The sequence below is a fragment of the Xenopus laevis genome, chromosome 5S (assembly GCF_017654675.1).
Source record: "Xenopus laevis strain J_2021 chromosome 5S, Xenopus_laevis_v10.1, whole genome shotgun sequence".
Lineage (NCBI taxonomy): Eukaryota > Metazoa > Chordata > Amphibia > Anura > Pipidae > Xenopus > Xenopus laevis.
The window spans coordinates 41,073,999-41,092,736 of NC_054380.1; the positions used below are offsets into that span (position 1 = coordinate 41,073,999).

Consider the following 18,738-nt stretch of genomic DNA (forward strand, 5'->3'; position numbering starts at 1 on the left):
AATGAAATCAATAGATGAGAAAACACTGACTGAAAAATTGCTTAGAATTGTTCAATTTATAAAATGTTGCGGTGAACGTCCCCTTTCATAAACAGTGGTCTCATATGATAAATATTTTGTACTAATGTAATATGTAGCATAATACAATAATTGTGCTGGGAAGCATTGGAACCAGTAGTGCTGTAGGACATATAACTTGTATAACTATATGTATACTACATTAAAGGGAACAAATGTAACATGGTTTCGTATGGGTCCTCAGTTAAAAGGTAGATATAGTCAAGCTGTCATAGTTAAAAGCAGGAAACCACAAACCAACCAAAAAGTGTAGAAGTAAAGAGAACTAGTTTCTTTTCTTTTACTGGCCTGTATTTTTCTTTGGAACATTGAACATTGGTTATCCATGTAGGTATTTGTTTAACCTAATGCTTATGCAAAAACCTGTGTTTTATTGGTTAGAAGCATGAAAAATTGCATAGTGATAGTTTTTTTTATTATGGAGTATTGTCCATAGGCGCTGGGAAGTGGGGTTAACTAAGGTTTTTGTAACATACTTTGTTTTATTCTGCAGCTGTGTTTTCTGCAAAGCTGATGAATTATTCACAGAGTATGAGTCAAAGCTGTTCGCCCACACGTAAGTACACTATTCGAACAGAGGGATGTTCCTTTGAAAAACAGACTTGCAGAGACTTTTGTGTTGGCGTGTTATACAAATACGTTGTGATTTAGGCCCACTCCCTACTCTTCTTGCTCTTACCATTTTGCAGTTAGTAAAATGCAGATTTTAGCGCAACAAATCTGGTTTATTTTTAAAAATCTCATATATTATACCCTCTTGAGAAAAAAAGATGATTATGGTTATTATCTCTATTATTAATTGATACAAGGAGCCCTTACATAACGTACAAATATTATTTATCTGTGAGGGATGGCACAATGGGTACACTATGCGAGTTATTTATTAAAACTCTATTTATTTAATCTAATAATTCTAGTTCTTTCACTAAAGTTCTTTTTTTCAGATCTAATATGCCCCAAAGCTGCTAAAAGTCCGAATTCGAAAATACTCCATATAAAACCTGTGAAATTGATGTAAAAGTCAATGACAGCTATCCTTTTAACCATTTGAATATGTTTTTAGCCCTCACGAGTTTGGGCGTTTTGGGGTGTTTGACGCTGGTTTACAAAGCTCGATAAATTAGAGGTTTTAGTAAATAACCTACATGTCTTCATAATGCAAAATATAGACAGTCCTATGTCCCTTTATGTATCTATTATATATTACTGCAGCTTTATTGAATATTTATTGAATATTGTTAAAGAAATAGTGGTATAATCCAAACCCTATTACTGAAAATGGTGATTTATTAAACCATATTGTGTTAAATTGAAGAGAAATTTTATCCTTACTGATAATAAGTGTATGTTTCATTTTCTTTCCTTACAATAAATATTTAAGTATCATAGCAGCACATGAGGGCACAAGATAGTCTTTGCTTATCTACATATTCCATGTAGGAGCATTAGTTGATGTAATTAAGGCATTCTCGTTTTTGTCAGATGGCGCAAAAAGAGGTGTACATCATAATTTTATACCAATATCAATATTCAGTTAGCTGCACATCTGTAACGGTATTCTGAAGGCATAAAGATTAGCAGTTGGTAAATCAGCACATGGGCACAAGTTTTATCTGCTATGAAAGGGCTGCCAGTGAGTATCCGTTTGCTTGGTATCCAATTAGCGCTAAGAGGTTGAACCTGTAGTGATTGGCACAACACAGTGTTGTTTTTCTCCTCAAATTTTAGCAGACTGGGTTAGATTTTTTACCTTGGTGGAAAACAGGCAATCATTTTCTCATACACACTGTCTTGTAGTGTGAAAGGCCAAACAGCTATATTTGAGGAGATGATTGAAGAGGAAGAAGGCCTTGTGGATGACCGACTTCCTACAACCAGCCGTGGTCTGTGGGCTGCTAGTGAGCTGGAACGATCCCTAAAAGCTGTTTTGTCATTTGCACGGACACACCGCATGGATGGAAAGGTGATAGATGAAGGAGCCATCTTTATGGAGCTATTTGATTCTTGGAAAAAGGAATATAAGGTGAGGTGGTGTATTTTCAGGGAATCTAAATGTTCCAAATCACTATCTTTATAATAAATACTAGTTTGGTTTATTGTGGCTGGTAAAATCAGATAGCATTTCTTTTGGCAACAATATTAATTTAATATATATATAATTTAATAACTAAAACATAAAGTGAATAACCCCACTCAGTATAACTTGAGAGATGCCCTCCTTCCCTCATGCCTCAAGACGGTAAAGTTGGTACAAGTAAGAAGGTTGGAGGAAAAACACTTAGTTAAATGGGAAGTAAAGTCTAAAATAAAATAAGGCTAGAAATGCTGTATTTTGTGTACTAAGCATGAACTTACCGCACCACAAACCTAATCAAACAAATGATTTATGCTTTCAAAGTTGGCCACAGGGGGTCACCATCTTGTAACTTTATTAAAGATCTTTGCAAGACCAAGACTGTGCACATGCTCAGTGTGGTCCGGGCAACTTAGAGATCAAATAATATCAGAAGTTGATACAGCAAGTCTTATTAATAATCAGAATATGCAGACTGCACTGGGTCCTGTGTTGTCATGTAATCTAATTTGGATTGAATAATTTTTGTATTTTGTATTGATACAAACTTTCTCCAACTCTGCAGAACCAGTGGTTGCAGCAAAATAATCCTCAAACTGCTCTTCAGGGAAACAAACAAAGCTTCTTGAATTATGCATGGCTGGGAAGTAAGGTGGGGGCTCCCCCTGCTGTTCATAAGTATGATTGTTTCCCTGCAGAGCAGTTAGGGACCGTCTACAATTCCTATCCACAACACTAAATGAAGGGAGCATTTCACTGCATACAGTCAGGTTTCTTTTAAAAACAGTACACATTTTTTAATTAAAGTATATTGGAGATAGGTTTCTTTTTCAGTAAAAATGGGATTTTGGTTTTTTTTGCCTTTACATGCCCTTTAAGACATATATGATAAGATTATATAGTCCAGCTGACAATCTTATTTTTTATTAAAGGTATTATATTAGTAACCATATTTAACAGAAAGCATTCACATGTACCCCTAGTTCTTTTTACTTGAGAGCATTAATAACATATGTTGTATCTGAGCTAACAATTCACTTGTTGTGTCCCCTTAGTTACTTCATGAGTATTGGATGGTTCTGAGAGACCATGTTTCTGCAATTGATGAGCTGGCTATGGCTACAGAGCGACTAAGAGTTCGGCTACCAGATGAACCAAAGCCAAGTCCTCCTGTCCTTCACATCATTGAACCTCATGAGGTAAAAAATTATGGCAGTGAACTATAGGTGGTATAGGTGCATCCCTAGTCTGACATGGGGCTAGACATTTTGTCAATTTCCCAGCTGCCCCTGGTCATGTGACTTGTGCCTGCACTTTAGGATAGAAATGCTTTCTGGCAGGCTGCTGTTTTTTCTTCTCAATGTAACTGAATGTGTCTCAGTGGGACATGGGTTTTTACTATTGAGTGCTGTTCTTAGATTTACCAGGCAGCTGTTATCTTGTGTTAGGGAGCTTTTATCTGGTTACCTTCCCATTGTTCTTTTGTTTGGCTGCTGGGGGTGGGGGGAAGGGAGGGGGGTGATATCATTCCAACTTGCAGTACAGCAGTAAAGAGTGATTGAAGTTTATCAGAGAACAAGTCACATCACTTGGGGCAGCTGGGAAATTGACAATATGTCTAGCCCCATGTCATATTTCAAAATTGAATATAAATTTTTTTTTTGCTCTTTTGAGAAATGTATTTCAGTGCAGAATTCTGCTGGAGCTGCACTATTAACTGATTCATTTTGAAAAAATGTTTTTTTCCCATGACAGTATCCCTTTAAGATTACACAGTGTGACTTTTTATCAATTTGGTTGATAAATGCTTCATATTTGGACCCTTTTGTGCTTAATTTGAAATATGCAATGTTTATTTTATTTTAAGTTACAGCATTAATTTACACTTTACTACTGTAGTTTTTAAGAATACCAAATATTCACTATCTTTACAGGTGGAGCAAAATCGTGTGAAGCTTCTCAATGATAAAGCAGTTGCCAAATCACAATTACAAAAGAAACTGGGACAGCTTTTATATCTTACAAATTTAGAAAAGGTACTGTTAAGAAGTTTGTCCTTTAAATTGTCCCTAATTGTTTAACTTCAGGAGTTTCAGTGAAGAGCCAATTTACTTTAATAAGCTAAAGCATTATTACAAATGCTGTATTTAATATACTGACCTTAGTGTACCAGACCAGAGGTGGCTTAATTGTTGTCCACAGGAGCTCCCCATCTTGGATCTTCTTAGACTGTCTTTTTTGTGCCAGTGGTGCTGTATGCACCATACCTTCCAACTATCTAGTTTTCTTCGGGACTGTTCCGATTTTGACAGATCAGCCCGCAGTCTAGGGTTTCCTACTGAAATGTCCCAAGTTTCTCTTTTATCGCCTGAGTGACGCCAGAAAAAGATTTGATACAATTGTAACAAATACGTTTCTGAAACTTAATTAAATGAGAGGCTTTTAGGCAGAGTCCTGAGTACTGAGCACTTGCCTTAGAAACATTTGTAAGATAAGCAAAGACACAATTGTAACTAAGCAAAGACACAATTTTAACTATTTAAGATAGCAAGTCTCTTGGGAGAACTGAGACTAGATAGCACCTTAGAGGGCAATTTCACCTTCATTAACAAAACTGTTATAACACATAAAACATGTACCTAAAGCCCCAGAAATGTGTTCAGACTTTAATAACCTGTCACATTTTGTAAAATGGACATGGTGATTAGGGGGCGTGGTCATAAAATGCGTGTCTCTCTTTTAATTTTTGAAATGTTGGGAGGTATGACATACACTCAGTATCCTCTGGGCTTTTATTGACAGGCTACCACTAGAGGTCATTGGAAATGATCAAAAGTCAAGTTCCGTCTATGAGAAAAAATCAGTTTATAAGCAGAATGCATTGATGTCTATCCTGCCTTGTAGTGTGAATCAGAATTATTTATAAGAAAGGAATAAGAGTTTGAAATGTATTACAGAATGTTAACAGATCTTCTCCTTAGTGTTACTAAAGAAAAAAAAGCAAAGCCATCATTTGCATGCATATTTATATGTAAACCTTAAATTACTGTAAAATTGTTCAAAGTGCTCTTTCAAGCACTTTTGCTATGTTTTAATATATTTTTCATTTTAAAGCTATTAAACTGCTAATAATACATTTTGCAACAATGCTGCCACCTGCTGGTCAGTTTTTATGACTTTATATTCTGGGTGAATGTTGAGAAGGAAAAAAGTATTCTTCTGACTTTGCTTGGCTCAGGAAAGAGAATGTCATCAATTAAGCTCATTTCTAGTTAACTGTTTTCAGCTTGCTTCATACTTTCAACTTATCTTTAGGTGTTGACTTGCACATTTAAACTGCGGTCTCTATATATCCATCTTCTTTCAGTCTCAGGACAAAACTTCAGGTGGCATTAACCCAGAACCTTGTCCAATATGCGCTCGACATCTAGGGAAGCAGGTAATGTTCCTTACTGCTTATTTCCTTTGACTTCATTACGAGGTGCATTTTACTATGTAAAGATTTAATAGAAGGTAATTGACCCTGACAAGTGGTAGTGATGGGCGAATCTGATTCGTTTCGCTTTGCGGAAAATTTGCAAAATGGCAAAAGTTTGCCAAAATACATTAATGTCTATGGGCAAAAAATTGTGCAACAATTTTTTTTTACCCATTAGAGTCTATGGGCGTCATTTTTGCAGTGAAAAAATTTCGCTCATCACTACTGGTTATTTTACACCAAAATTTGTCAGCATTCTGGAGCCAGAGCATTCTCCTGGAAAGGAGTATCAGTGGATTCAATTAGCTTAAAAATGTTAATGACATCTAAAACTAGTGGTTTAGAATGACCAGCAATTTTTTCTGCCCTACTTGACCTCACAACTGGAAGTACAGGGTGGGAAAGATTCAAAATAAAATACTACAATTATATAAAAATCAGGTGCTTACATCCATTGACACCCTGGCCAAAGAATGCAATTTACCCAAATACTATAATAATGTTTTTTCAATATTTGCAGTTTTGGTATGCTGCCACCAGTCATTTTCTAAATCTGCCAAAACTAGGCATGTCATGCTTACCAATCAAATAGGCAACTTTGAGACCTGTCATTCAAAATGGACGGGGGACTTAACCCAGTTAGATTTGTATGACTGACATAATGTTATATATCATACCTACCCTCTGTAATCAACAACAATGATATTGTATAGAGTCTTGTATTATTCACAGAACATACCTTTCAAGTTGTGCCTATTCAAAGGTTAAATCTCTGAAGGCCTGTTTGCTGGGGTTAGTGGAAAACATAATCTCGGAGAAGGAATCAACAAATTCGCCTTAGAATATTATTGTTTTATGGTAGGATGGTAGAAGTCCTTAATTAGAGATTTCCTGCCTCCGTACTCTGGCAAACTGGAAAAGACTGTACAAGTTCATTTATCAAGCAGATGCTCAAGTATGGGACAGCCGATCACCATGACCTTCGCTCCAGAGGCTAGTTAATATGATTTAGTGCATACTGGATAATTTGATAAAAATAATGGTACCTACATCACTGTACAGGTATAGGACCTGTTATCCAGAGTGCTCGGGACCTGGGGTTTTTTGGATAACGGTTCTTTCCATAATTTGGCTCTTCATACCTTAAGTCTACTAGAAAATTATATAAACATTAAAAAAAACCCCTAGGCTGGTTTTGCTTCCAATTAGGATTAATTATATCTTAGTTGGGATCAAGTACAAGGTACTGTTTTATTATTGCACATCACATACCTTATAACGAATCCCATACCTGTATTCTGTTTCTTTTTTAATCCCTCTTTTTCCTTCTAGCATCTATGTTGAAGTGTTGAATGTATAACCTTATGTTGTCACTTCAGCTTACGTATATGCTGTGGTTTCCCTTTACTTTTTTTATTAAAAACTGCAGCAAAAGTAAAACTACATTTTAGTCTAAACTCTTCATTTCTTTTCCGATTCTTTTCCAAAGTGGGCTGTGTTGACTTGTGGCCATTGCTTCTGTAATGAATGCGTAGCGATCATAGTTGACCAGTACAGTGTTGGCACCCGAAGGAGTGCTATTAAATGTGCAATCTGTAGACAAACAACGTCACACAAAGAGATCTCCTATGTCTTTACGAGTGAGGGTGGAAACCAGGAGCAAGACATCCCTGTTAAGGTAAGTGTCATGTTCTTTTTTAAATCGAAGGTAATCCAATACAAAATTTCTCCTTCTGTACGTATTCTTTAATAGAATGATTACCTTTATTTAACATCTGTATTGGGTAACTATGTTTGAAAGGGAACATATTCTCCATTTATAATAAGAGAATTATTTTTATTAAAGTTTCAATAAATCATACATGGCTGCACTCTGTCTAAGACAATGCAATATATAAGCAAATGCAGATTATCTAAGAATAACATATTTGCAGGATGTAGCCTATTAGGGCCAAATTTGAGCTAATAACAGCATAAAAAAAGTTAATATATTTTAGTTTTTAAGTATTTTTCTTTGACTCAGTATTATATATCATTTTCAGACTCCAGTGGCATCGTACTTTATTCAGTTGTACAGAGAAATGTTTGTCACTTAACAAGTGGTGGGAGTTTCTCTGCTGATTAGCAGCTGGATATATAGCAGTCTTAAGACTATTAATGTATGCATGTATTTTTTTTATTTATATAGCTGTACCTGTGTACCCAGTGTGCGTTAAAACATGGAGTGACTACACTCAATATTGTATGCTAGTGTGTTTTACTGGCCCTTTCTGTGCCTGCACAAAAGTACATTCCTCACTGTATTCATACCTCCTAATACAAAAAGCTCAGTCGCCAATAGGTGGCACTGTTATGCAAGTAAATTAGAGTAAAAACTTGTTAAATGGGAACTATCGCAAAAATGAAAATTTAACATAAGCCTCAGCATACTGAAATAAGAAACTTTCTAAATACAATAAAATAAATATTCTATACTTTTTCTGAAATAATCAAGTTTATCTTCACTATCCCTCCCTCAGCATTTGTTTCTCTTTATTCTCTCTTCATGCAGGAGTTGGCTGTCAGATATTCATTGACAGTTAGATCCAATATATTGTATTCGTAAAATCTAACCAAATAAATTTGTACAAATCCTGCATGTAGAGAGACCCGATGTCTGGTGATTTTAATAGAGTGAGCCCTAATACATCTTCTAGGCAAAAGGAGCCCCCCTATAAGATATATTGGATCTAACTCTCAATGAATATCTGACACCCAACTGCTGCATGAAGAAAGAATGAAGAGAAACAGATGCTGAGAGAGTGATAGTGAACATAAACGTGATTATTTCATAAATAGTACAGAATTTTTAATTGACTGTATTTAGAAAACTTCTTATTTTAGTATGCTGAAGCTTGTGTTAAATTTTCATTTTCGCAATAATTCCCCTTTAAGTGCATATAATAAAGTACTAACTTTCCTTTCTGGCATTCTGTAATAATATAATAGCCAATTTCCACTAATAACATTTTAAAATTTGTGGGGGTAGAATACTCTTCACTGTCTTATGCAATCTGTGTAAAGTATGTTTTGGCTTGTAAACCGAACCAAGTTAAATCTGTTTAGAAGTAGGTAAACCTGCAAGTTACTTAGTTGTCTTGTATTGTTTGGTTCAAAGGGAAGCCATTCTACCAAAGTAGAAGCTGTGGTCAGGACACTGCTGAAAATACAAATTCAAGATCCAGGAGCCAAATCTTTGGTTTTCTCCACAGTAAGTACTTTACAAGGCACTTTGTTGGAAGAAGGTGGCAATTAACACTTTGCAGTGACTGTAAAACTTTAACGCTATCCAATATGACAACGAGCTCCATTTTTTAAACACCCCTCCCAAATGTCAGGTATCCTGCAAATGCATTACTCTATTGTAGTATGTCCCAGTTGGCTATAACAGGATGACTAATTGGGTCATTAGTGGCATAGTGGGCAGGGAGCAGTGTATATATATATATATATATATATATATATATATATATATATATATATATATATATATATATATATGACTTCAGAGACATTTACAGACAAAACTACCAATATTTTAAATCTTTCAAACTGACTCTTTTTCTCTTTTAAGTGGCAAGATGTATTGGATATCATTGCAAAGGCTCTACAGGACAATAGCTTGGTATTTTCACAAATCAATGGCATCCATAAATTTCAGGTATGAACAAGATATTTGAACGTATTAAGGGTAATTTCATTGAATGCTTATCAAAGCATTTGGTTATTTAACCATTAAAAGTACTGACAGAAATGTTACCCTTGTTAAACAAAATCATTATTTTGCTATAGAGCAGTCATTGATTGAAAAGTGACTTGTTAAAGGAGTGGTTCACCTTATTTAACTTTTAGTTACAGAATGGTCAATTCTAGTCAACTTTTCAATTGGTCTTCATAATTCCATTTTATAATGTTTTTGAATTACTTGTCTTCTTCTTCTGACTCTTTCCAGTTTCAAATGGGGGTCACTGATCCCATCTAAAAAACAAATACTCTGTAAGGCTACACATTATTGTTATTACTACTTTTTAGTACTCATCTTTATGTGCAACCCATCTCCTGTTCATATTCCTGTCTCTTATTCAAATCAGTGTATGGTTGCTCGAGGAATTTTGACCCTAGCAACCAGATTGCAGAAATTGCAAACTGGAGAGCTGCTGAATAAAAAGCTAAATAATTCTGTGACTGGTTCAGTGCAATTCCCCTGCATTCATTAAATGTATTACGGATTGTGAACTAATTGCTTCCTCTTTGAATAAAAATGAGACAGTAACCAATAACACTTGGTTCTTGTTTTTTTTTTTGTTTTTTAGAACATTATATTTACATAGTTCTAAGTTCATCTGGACACCGCCTTCGCTATTTCCATTTATTCAAAGGATGTTAGGGCAATGTATTGGCCTTTTGCACCTACATCTACTTTCTAGTTATGTCATGTCCCTGTTTCTTAACCTTGAGTCCCCAGATGCAGTTGAACTACAGCTGTCTGCATGCTTTAACCATTGATTATATTTTGATAACCCCTGACTTACGGTTAAGGAATAGGGTGTTCGGAAGTACCTGTAATCTGCATAGCAGCTGATGCTACCCCATCCTGCCCATAAGCTCTCACAAAGCCAGTAGTAAGGACATGAGTGCTTTGGATGAAACACTGATTTTTGAGTAAGGTGGACAAAATTTGTACTGTGTTACTTAATGTCCCGCAGTATTTTTGCTTTGGAGTTACTTTATGTGATGCAAGATTTTGTTACTGCATTAGAGCAAGACTACTGAATGACTTCTAAAACAACTGTACCTTTCGTGCTCTTTAAAAATGTATTTGACATAATCTTATTATAATTGTTCCTTTACTGTATTTTGTGACATTGCTAGAAAGTTATTTGTAATTCATAAAACCATTATTTGTTTTTCAGGAAAATCTTTCAGCATTTAAATATGATCCCAAAATCAACATTTTGCTGCTTCCCCTGCACACAGGCTCCAATGGACTCAACATAATAGAGGCTACTCATGTGTTACTCGTGGAGCCGATTCTAAACCCTGCACATGAACTTCAGGCCATTGGGAGAGTTCACAGAATTGGACAGACCAAGTTAGTTCTGTATAACTTGTTCCCCACCTTCATATATGAGATTATCAAATGTAGTGCCCATTGGGAAATGGTGTAGATGATGGTGGCAGCTTCACTCAGCACATTATACAGTACGTGGGCTATGTCGTTGTGCATATGTTTCACTATTTTGTGCTCCTGAATCAACCCAGCACCTTAAATATGGCGTAGTTTGTAACCCTGTGTTAAGGGTTAATGCACACCTGTGCATATTTGGGTAACTGGAAAAAAAATATATAGAGGAGCAGTAACCCCACCCCCAAATCAGCATGTTTCTGTGTAATTTACAGCTACAACTTTTCCATAAAAACCAACGCCTTCACTGTGTGGACTTTCAGGGAGTCAGTGGCGGAACTACCGGGGGAGCAGGGGGTGCGAGCGGGCCAAGGCCCACACCCCCTCAGGGCCCCCCCCCCCGGCAGCCCGTGTGCCACCGTGGGCCTGGCTGTGTGTCACGCACCAGGGCCCGCCGCCTTCTAGTGACGCTACTGCAGGGAGTTGTAGCAAATAAAACAGCAAGATGTTGGCAGGTGGCACATGCTTTATATATTTATAACTTTGGAGGAACATTTTGGCTAATCCACTAAAAGAGGCTTAGGTGAGGGCTGGCTAAGCTACCAGACCCGATGCAAAGTAGTCAGTCTGTCCTTGTTGGTATCAGTGATAGGGGCCCCGCTACCAGCATTTAGCAAACTTAATTTTGATTGCTGTTAAAGGAGAAGGAAAGGTTAAAACTAAGTAAGCCTTATCAGAAAGGTCCACATAAATATATCATTAAACCCTCAAAGTAATGCTGCTCTGAGTCCTCTGTCAAAAGGAACACCGCATTTCTTCCCTTCTATTGTGTACACATGGGCTTCTGTATCAGACTTCCTGCCTTCAGCTTAAACCTCCTTGCCCCGGCGTGAGCATGTTCAGTTTCCTCCTCTTCCCCCCCCCCTCCCTTCTCTGCTGTAATCTGAGCCCAGAGCTAGGGCAGGGAGAGACTCAGACAGGAAGTGATTTCACACCAAAAAAATACTGCAGCTGCTATCCTAAACAAACAGTTTTTACTCAGGTATGGTAAAGCATTCTACAGAATAAATATAGCATTCTAGCTTGCACTATTGCAGCTAATCTATTGGCAATAAAATGCCTCTGTAGCTTTCCTTCTCCTTTAAACAACCAGATGCACCTGGGTAGGCTTCCTAGCAGCCATCTATCAAGTCCTGCCTGGACAGGAGGGAGGTCGGTAGTGTGAGTGAGAAGTGAAAGGGATGGGGGAGAGAATGGTGGAGGTGGGTGAAGGGAAGAGGTCCAGTATGAATAGAAGGGGGAGTAAGAAGCTGCTAGGATGGGGAAGTGAAACTGGAGCAGGAGGTCAAGTGAAATAGAGCTCCACGATGAGCAAAGTGGAGTCTGGAAGGGATTTAAATAGCAGGGCCCACACCCTATTGTTAACATAGGGGTTAAAAAGCAATTGTAATAAAGCAACAAAATATGGGGTCTTGGACAAATGTAAGGTCCTACAAAGATTTGTACACTGCACTGAATACTATTTTGCCATGCCCTCGTTTGACACATCCTACAATTATAATGAGCACTGCATAACAAAAACCAGTGCAGAAAAAGGTTTCAGAACTGCATTAACCCCAAACATGCCAGTAGGATCAGTGCAGATAAGAATATAAGCATTGCATTGACCACTGATGTACCAGTAAAATCATTGCAAAATGGGGATGAGCATTGCATTAGCCCCAGATATGCCAACAGTCACTGTAGAGATGGTTTCAGAAAACTGCATATAACCTCTGACAGAAAAATTGCAGAGAATGGATTTCAATTCTACACTAACCTTTCTGCACTCCAGTGCTTCCACTCTTCTCCACCATTCTTATTCCGCTCCACCACTATTAGTTTGTTTCATATTTACATTCTCTGTATCATTTGCCCTATATTAACTTAACTCACAAACTACCCTACAATAATATTCCCTTTTTTTTATATTTTCAAATGTGTTCAGAGCATGGCTGCAATACTAATAATCAGCTCAGAAGAAACAACTGAAATTAGTTACCAGGCACATTTCAAACACCAGTCCTTGGACATCTTAGCTAATTGCCAGTACTATACATGGACACTCTGCATATCTTTGAGATTATGAAGGCAAACAATATTAACAAAGTAAAGAACCCAGTTTGAGAAGGCAGCAGTATTAACTAATGTGCTGTGGAAATGTAATCTCAAGCAAATCAAGATTTTAGGAACCTGTAGTATCAGTACTTGTCCTTGAATGACACCAGTATTTATCTTGATATGTTCATAAGTGAAGCACTCTCTAGAGAAATTAGTAGGTTAGCATCTTTTTTTTTGTAATAGAGCTTGTAATACATTACTATACCAAAAACAGAATACCGCCAGCACTTAAAAGTAAGTAAAAATATCACACATATAACACAGTAGCCCACAGTAGCCTTTCAATAAGAATAATGAAAAGTTAAGGTTAAAATAAATTATTTTATCATTCCAGCCCTCTAAAATGCAGCTCCGCCCATGTAATGCAGTGCATGTGACAAATGGTCCTGTAATTTGGACAAAGGAGATTGAACTTGGTACACCTCTTCTTTCAGACTTCTTCTTTTAATCTTCTTCTTTCAATTACTGTGTTAAAAAAGTTTGTTTTGAAACTTTTTTAATCCTCTGTGGTATGGATATTAATAATGAAACTCCAATGTATACACAGTTATTGTACAGTTATATGCTATTAATATAATAAACACTCATACTGCCCTGGGCATAGGTGCAGCAGGTGGATGTTTACCCACAACTTGTCTTGTTGTACGATAGTACAGATGGAATTCTTGCAAACTTTACATGTGCTATTAAATATTTCTTTTAAAAGACCATTTATTTATAAATTGCTGTTTTCAGATCTACAATTGTTCACCGATTCCTAATAAAGGCAACAATTGAAGATAGGATGCAGGCAATGCTAAAGACTGCTGACAGAAGGTAATGGGTTGTCAATTATTTTTATTCCTTAAAAGCATCATATATAAATCCGCATCAGGGGTATTCAGCATATTGTAACATTTCAGAACACTTACCTTAATCAAAATGTAATACATATGGTATCTGTTATCCGAAAACCCATTATCTGGAAAGCTCTCAATTACAGGAAGGCACTCTCCCTTAGAATCAATTTTAAGCAAATAGTTCCAATTGTTAGAAATGAGTTCATGCTTTTTTGTAAAAATAAAATGGTACTTTCTTACTAAGCTGCATGCATCCATATTGGTGGCAAAACAATCATATTGGGTTTATATAATGTTTAAATTATTTTTAGCAGGCTTAAGGTATGGTAATCCAAATTGTTTAAAAATCCCTTATCCGGAAAACCCCAGGCCCAAAGCATTTGGGATAATAGATCCCATACCTGTTTGTGATCAGGAAAAAGAATCCCTGATACTTAAAGGGATACTGTCATGGGAAAATTTTTTTTTTTTCAAAATGCATCAGTTAATAGTGCTGCTCCAGCAGAATTCTGCACTGAAATCCATTTCTCAAAAGAGCAAACAGATTTTTTTATATTCAATTTTGAAATCTGACATGGGGCTAGACATTTTGTCAATTTCCCAGCTGCCCCAAGTCATGTGACTTGAGCTCTGATAAACTTCAATCACTCTTTACTGCTGTACTGCAAGTTGGAATGATATCACCCCCCTCCCCCCCCAGCAGCCTAACAACAGAACAATGGGAAGGTAACCAGAAAGCAGCTCCCTAACACAAAATAACAGCTGCCTGGTAGATCTAAGAACAACACTCAATAGTAAAAACCCATGTATCACTGAGACACATTCAGTTACATTGAGAAGGAAAAACAGCAGCCTGCCAGAAAGCATTTCTCTCCTAAAGTGCAGGCACAAGTCACATGACATGGGGCAGCTGGGAAATTGACAAAAACACGGACTCCTTAGTACCTCTAATTGAAGCTACTGTGGGTAGCTGCCTGCTTACCCTGGAAACCATTGGACAATGGATACATTTCACTGTGAACGATGAAAATTGTCTAACCTGATCAATCAATTTTCTGACCAATGTCGGACAAAAAATCATTAGATGCACGATAGCTTGACAGATTCGTCAAATCACACTAAAATTGGTTGTTAGGGAGAGAGAAAAATAGTTTATATTGAAGGACAGTTCAAAGCCCTTTAAGATCCCATAAACTATTTATGTAGCCAGGTAATTCACAAACTGCCAATACCAGTTTGTTGTGAAGAAAAGAAAGGTCAACTGTGTCCTAGAAGATATCTGGAATAGAGGTTAGAAGGTTGACACATGTTAGTAAAAAAAACTCTGCAATAATGTAATACGTAATAACTTATCAAGTTTTTTAAAGCTATATATCTGGAGTGAGGCAAACAGACAGACTTTACTCTACTCTTAAGGTGCCTATGGATTTTAAAGGAGAAGGAAAGTCGTATAGCACTTGGGTGTGCCAAATGTTAGACAACAGCAAGTGAATGTATTGACTTACCTGAAACCCCAGGCCGGTGCTCCTATCAGCAGAACTCTGCACCAACCCGGGGTTATTCCAGTGAGCACCACGGATCGCTCCTCTAGCTTTACCAAACTTGTTATCACTTATTGCATTATTGCAGAGCTTTTCTACTAACGTGTCAACCTCTTAAGCCTTCTTACCTCTATTCCAGATATTTTCAGTGACACAGTTGACCTTTCATTTCTTTGGGCTCTGATTCAGCATGCTTTTGACACTGTCATGCTTTGAGAGATAGCTGCACCGTTCAGAACAAACTGGTATTGGCAGTTTGTGAATTACCTGGCTACATAAATAGTTTATGGGATTTTAATGAGCTCTGAACCCTCCTTCAAAATAAACAATCATGAGGAAACAATACTTACCACTGTGCTTTAAGTGTTTATAATATAGCTTTAAAAAATTGATGTTTTACTTTATACTTTTTAGTCATACAAGCACATCAATGAAGCAGTCTGAAACATCTGCCCTAACTGTGGCTGACCTTGCCGACTTATTTACAGAAGAGCGAGACGAGCTGGAGTAAAGCACCATTCAAATTGTCAAGTTCAAAACATTCCAAGCTCCATGAGCATTGATTAATAAATCCTCCTAATGCTTCATTACAAACCCACAGATCTAATATACAGCAGGTGTACCTTTGCATGCTGAACAACATTCCTTTTTGTGTGTCATGGTGAAATATTGTGCAAGCAGTTCATAAATTCTTCCACGTCACATTATTGAACCCTAAATATGATGTATGAACCAGTAAGTCATAGGTTGAAGCTTAGCTATTGCCTTTAAATACCTTAAAGGGTAAAAGTCAACTAGCGCAGCCTTCACTGAATGAACAAACAGCAAAAATGGAGGTTAAAGGTTCCCAAATAAGTATTAAATGTGCCTATTGAATAGGTCAAAGAGGTTTCAAAGCCTTCTCTACCTCATTCCATAGCTTGATTATAGCCCACTTGCCCCTATGTGAAAATGTTCCCTGTCTTCCGCATATCAATAAGTCAGTTTTGCTTTTGTATGCATTAGGCTTTCAGCAAGTCACCTTTCAAAAGGTAAAGCAGGTTTAGCAGCAGGTGACTAAACAAAATTATGCTAGTGCACATGTAGTTTGATCACAATAGGTTTTTTAAGAACAGTGAGTCCTTCTATTATTTGCTTACTGAGATTTAAGGATTAGAATTAGCATATTGAAGTAGGCCTGTCCGCTTGAGCATTTAATATTGCACACTTAATAGCACACAAATCCTTGAGTATGACACCCAGTGACAAGTGTCCCTTCTTAGGAAGTGACCGATGTGATGTTGGACTAGTTATCAGCTGCATTTTGGAGGTTTCAGGGTGCCTATTCATTGCAAAAGTGAGAAGCAATAGCAACATGGAGGTATATTTTTGTTCAGTTTGGTTTTTCAACTTCTCTTTAACTAAATTGACTAATGGGTTATGACACATAGAACCCTAAGCATTCTTTTTATCAACATACTGTACATTATGATTGTAAGCGGCCATATTGTTTGTGTCGATATAGAGCTTGAGCAACATCAGCATGTATCACTAAGCACTAAAAAGCATGTTCCTTTGCAACTTCCAGAGAATTCCTTGACAGCAGTGATCAATGTGATAGTGACCTCCATATAATTGTAAAGCTGCAGAAAATCATTTTTGGCCATAGTGGCTACATTCTTTACACTATGTTTAAGAGGAAATAATTGAAACATCAGACCTATGTGTAAGTACATTTTACATAATTTTCTTCTTTGGCTAGTTGTTAGTTGTTGGAAATGTCCAGGCACTGTTTAATATAATTAAGAAATCCCATCTGCACTTGTATTACCTCTAATATATAGCTTTATTTAGGCCAGACAATTTGTTTTTTTCTGCAGCAACCCACACATTATTCACTAGTAAATACAGTATGTTCCTGCTTTCAGCACAGCTCATCAGTGCTTTTGATATACTGTAGAGAGGCTAAATTGAGATTTTATCAAATGTTCAGCCAGCATATCAGTTTTTAGAAACTTTGTTTTATTATTGGTTTTACCTAAATCTAGTTCCATTGCAACAGATAGATGTTGCGCAGGTCTTAACTCCCCCTCTGGGGAATAATAGAATATTAAGCTTTTTTTAAGAGAAGCATTGTTTTAGTTCAGCTATATTTAAGTAGTAACAATGATCAAAATAATGTATGTATTGGTATTTTTCAAGGATTTTATACTAATGTAGTTTTATTAATTGTATCCTTCCATATGCCACAAAACATAAAATTTCTGGTGCCAGTAGCCATTACCATCTGAATATGCTGATGAAAAAGGGAATTGCTCTCTGCATAACCATGGGGCACAGTTATGGGAAAAATTGAATGACTAATAAACCTGGTTTGTGATAGACTTTATTCTTACATAACAACTTGGTTATACTAAGTAAAACATGTTGAATTTGTGGTAAACTGCCAGTCTTTTTCATAGTCTATAAATAACATTCCATTATGAGTCAGGTATTGTGAATGACTGGGTTTATAGCAACAGCAAATATATTAGACTGAAGAACTAATGAACAATTTAATATCTCAAAACTGTTAAAATAAAAAATATTCACACCCTTGTTTTCATGCTTTATTGTAATAATTACTGTATTTTTTTTTGGTGCAGAACAACATGTAAGTACACTTTTTCATGTGACAGATCTCTGCAAAGTGTTTTAAGTGAATTACAATGAAAAACACAAAATAACTGATTGCATCAGTTTACACCCACTGTAATATGACACCCATAAATCACGAATAGTGCAGACAATGGTTTTCTAAAGTCTCATATTTAGATACATAAAAATATCCTGTGTGTAGTCACAGAGTTTGAAGAAATTGTGGTAAAACGACATCTATTTGGTGATGTCGCCAAACGCAAGGATCTTTCCCTGTTATGCCCCCAATGAAGTGGGCGATATCAGGCTGATCTGATCTGAACTATCGGATCAGAATGGAGGCCAAATGGGTGGTCGGATTGCGGGACTGTATCAACGAAAAGATGTGGCTTTTTTAACCTGCCCAATTGGAATCTGCTCAACTTTTGGCCAGCTATTGATCGGGGACGCCCGTCAGATTGTCCCACGCACGGGCCAATAAGTTGTCGTCTCGGTCTGTCACCAGCTTTTATTGGCCCGTGTATGGGGGCCTTAAGGTCCAACTTCTGATGAGTTATTAGTGTGGCATTACACCATTAAAAATATGAGCACTTGAAGCAACTTTGGTGAAGGTGATTGAAAAGCACAGGAGATTGATACAAAAAAAATATTCAGTGCAGTCAGTGCATATCCTTTACAGTTAAATATGTCATTAAGAAATGGAAAGGCGTGGCACATCTGTAAATCTGCCAAGAACAGGCCATCCACCAAAAGTGGGTGATCATTCAAGAAGGAGAATAGTGAGGGGG

The 18,738-nt window shown here is 36.8% G+C and overlaps 1 protein-coding gene across 2 annotated transcripts in view; it reads left to right on the forward strand.

Annotated features, from left to right (window-relative positions):
- shprh.S (SNF2 histone linker PHD RING helicase, E3 ubiquitin protein ligase S homeolog) overlaps positions 1–17,911 on the forward strand; it is a 49,455-nt gene extending 31,544 nt beyond the window's left edge. For both annotated transcript variants that reach the window (XM_018265224.2, XM_041564436.1), the window contains 11 exons: positions 572–634; positions 1,876–2,101; positions 3,208–3,351; positions 4,087–4,188; positions 5,520–5,591; positions 7,120–7,308; positions 8,788–8,880; positions 9,244–9,330; positions 10,583–10,761; positions 13,690–13,770; positions 15,749–17,911. In XM_018265224.2, coding sequence (XP_018120713.1) covers positions 572–634; positions 1,876–2,101; positions 3,208–3,351; positions 4,087–4,188; positions 5,520–5,591; positions 7,120–7,308; positions 8,788–8,880; positions 9,244–9,330; positions 10,583–10,761; positions 13,690–13,770; positions 15,749–15,845 — 1,333 coding nt within the window. In that variant the 3' untranslated portion in view covers positions 15,846–17,911. The remainder of the gene's footprint in view (positions 1–571; positions 635–1,875; positions 2,102–3,207; positions 3,352–4,086; positions 4,189–5,519; positions 5,592–7,119; positions 7,309–8,787; positions 8,881–9,243; positions 9,331–10,582; positions 10,762–13,689; positions 13,771–15,748) is intronic.
- Positions 17,912–18,738: the final 827 nt, after the last annotated feature.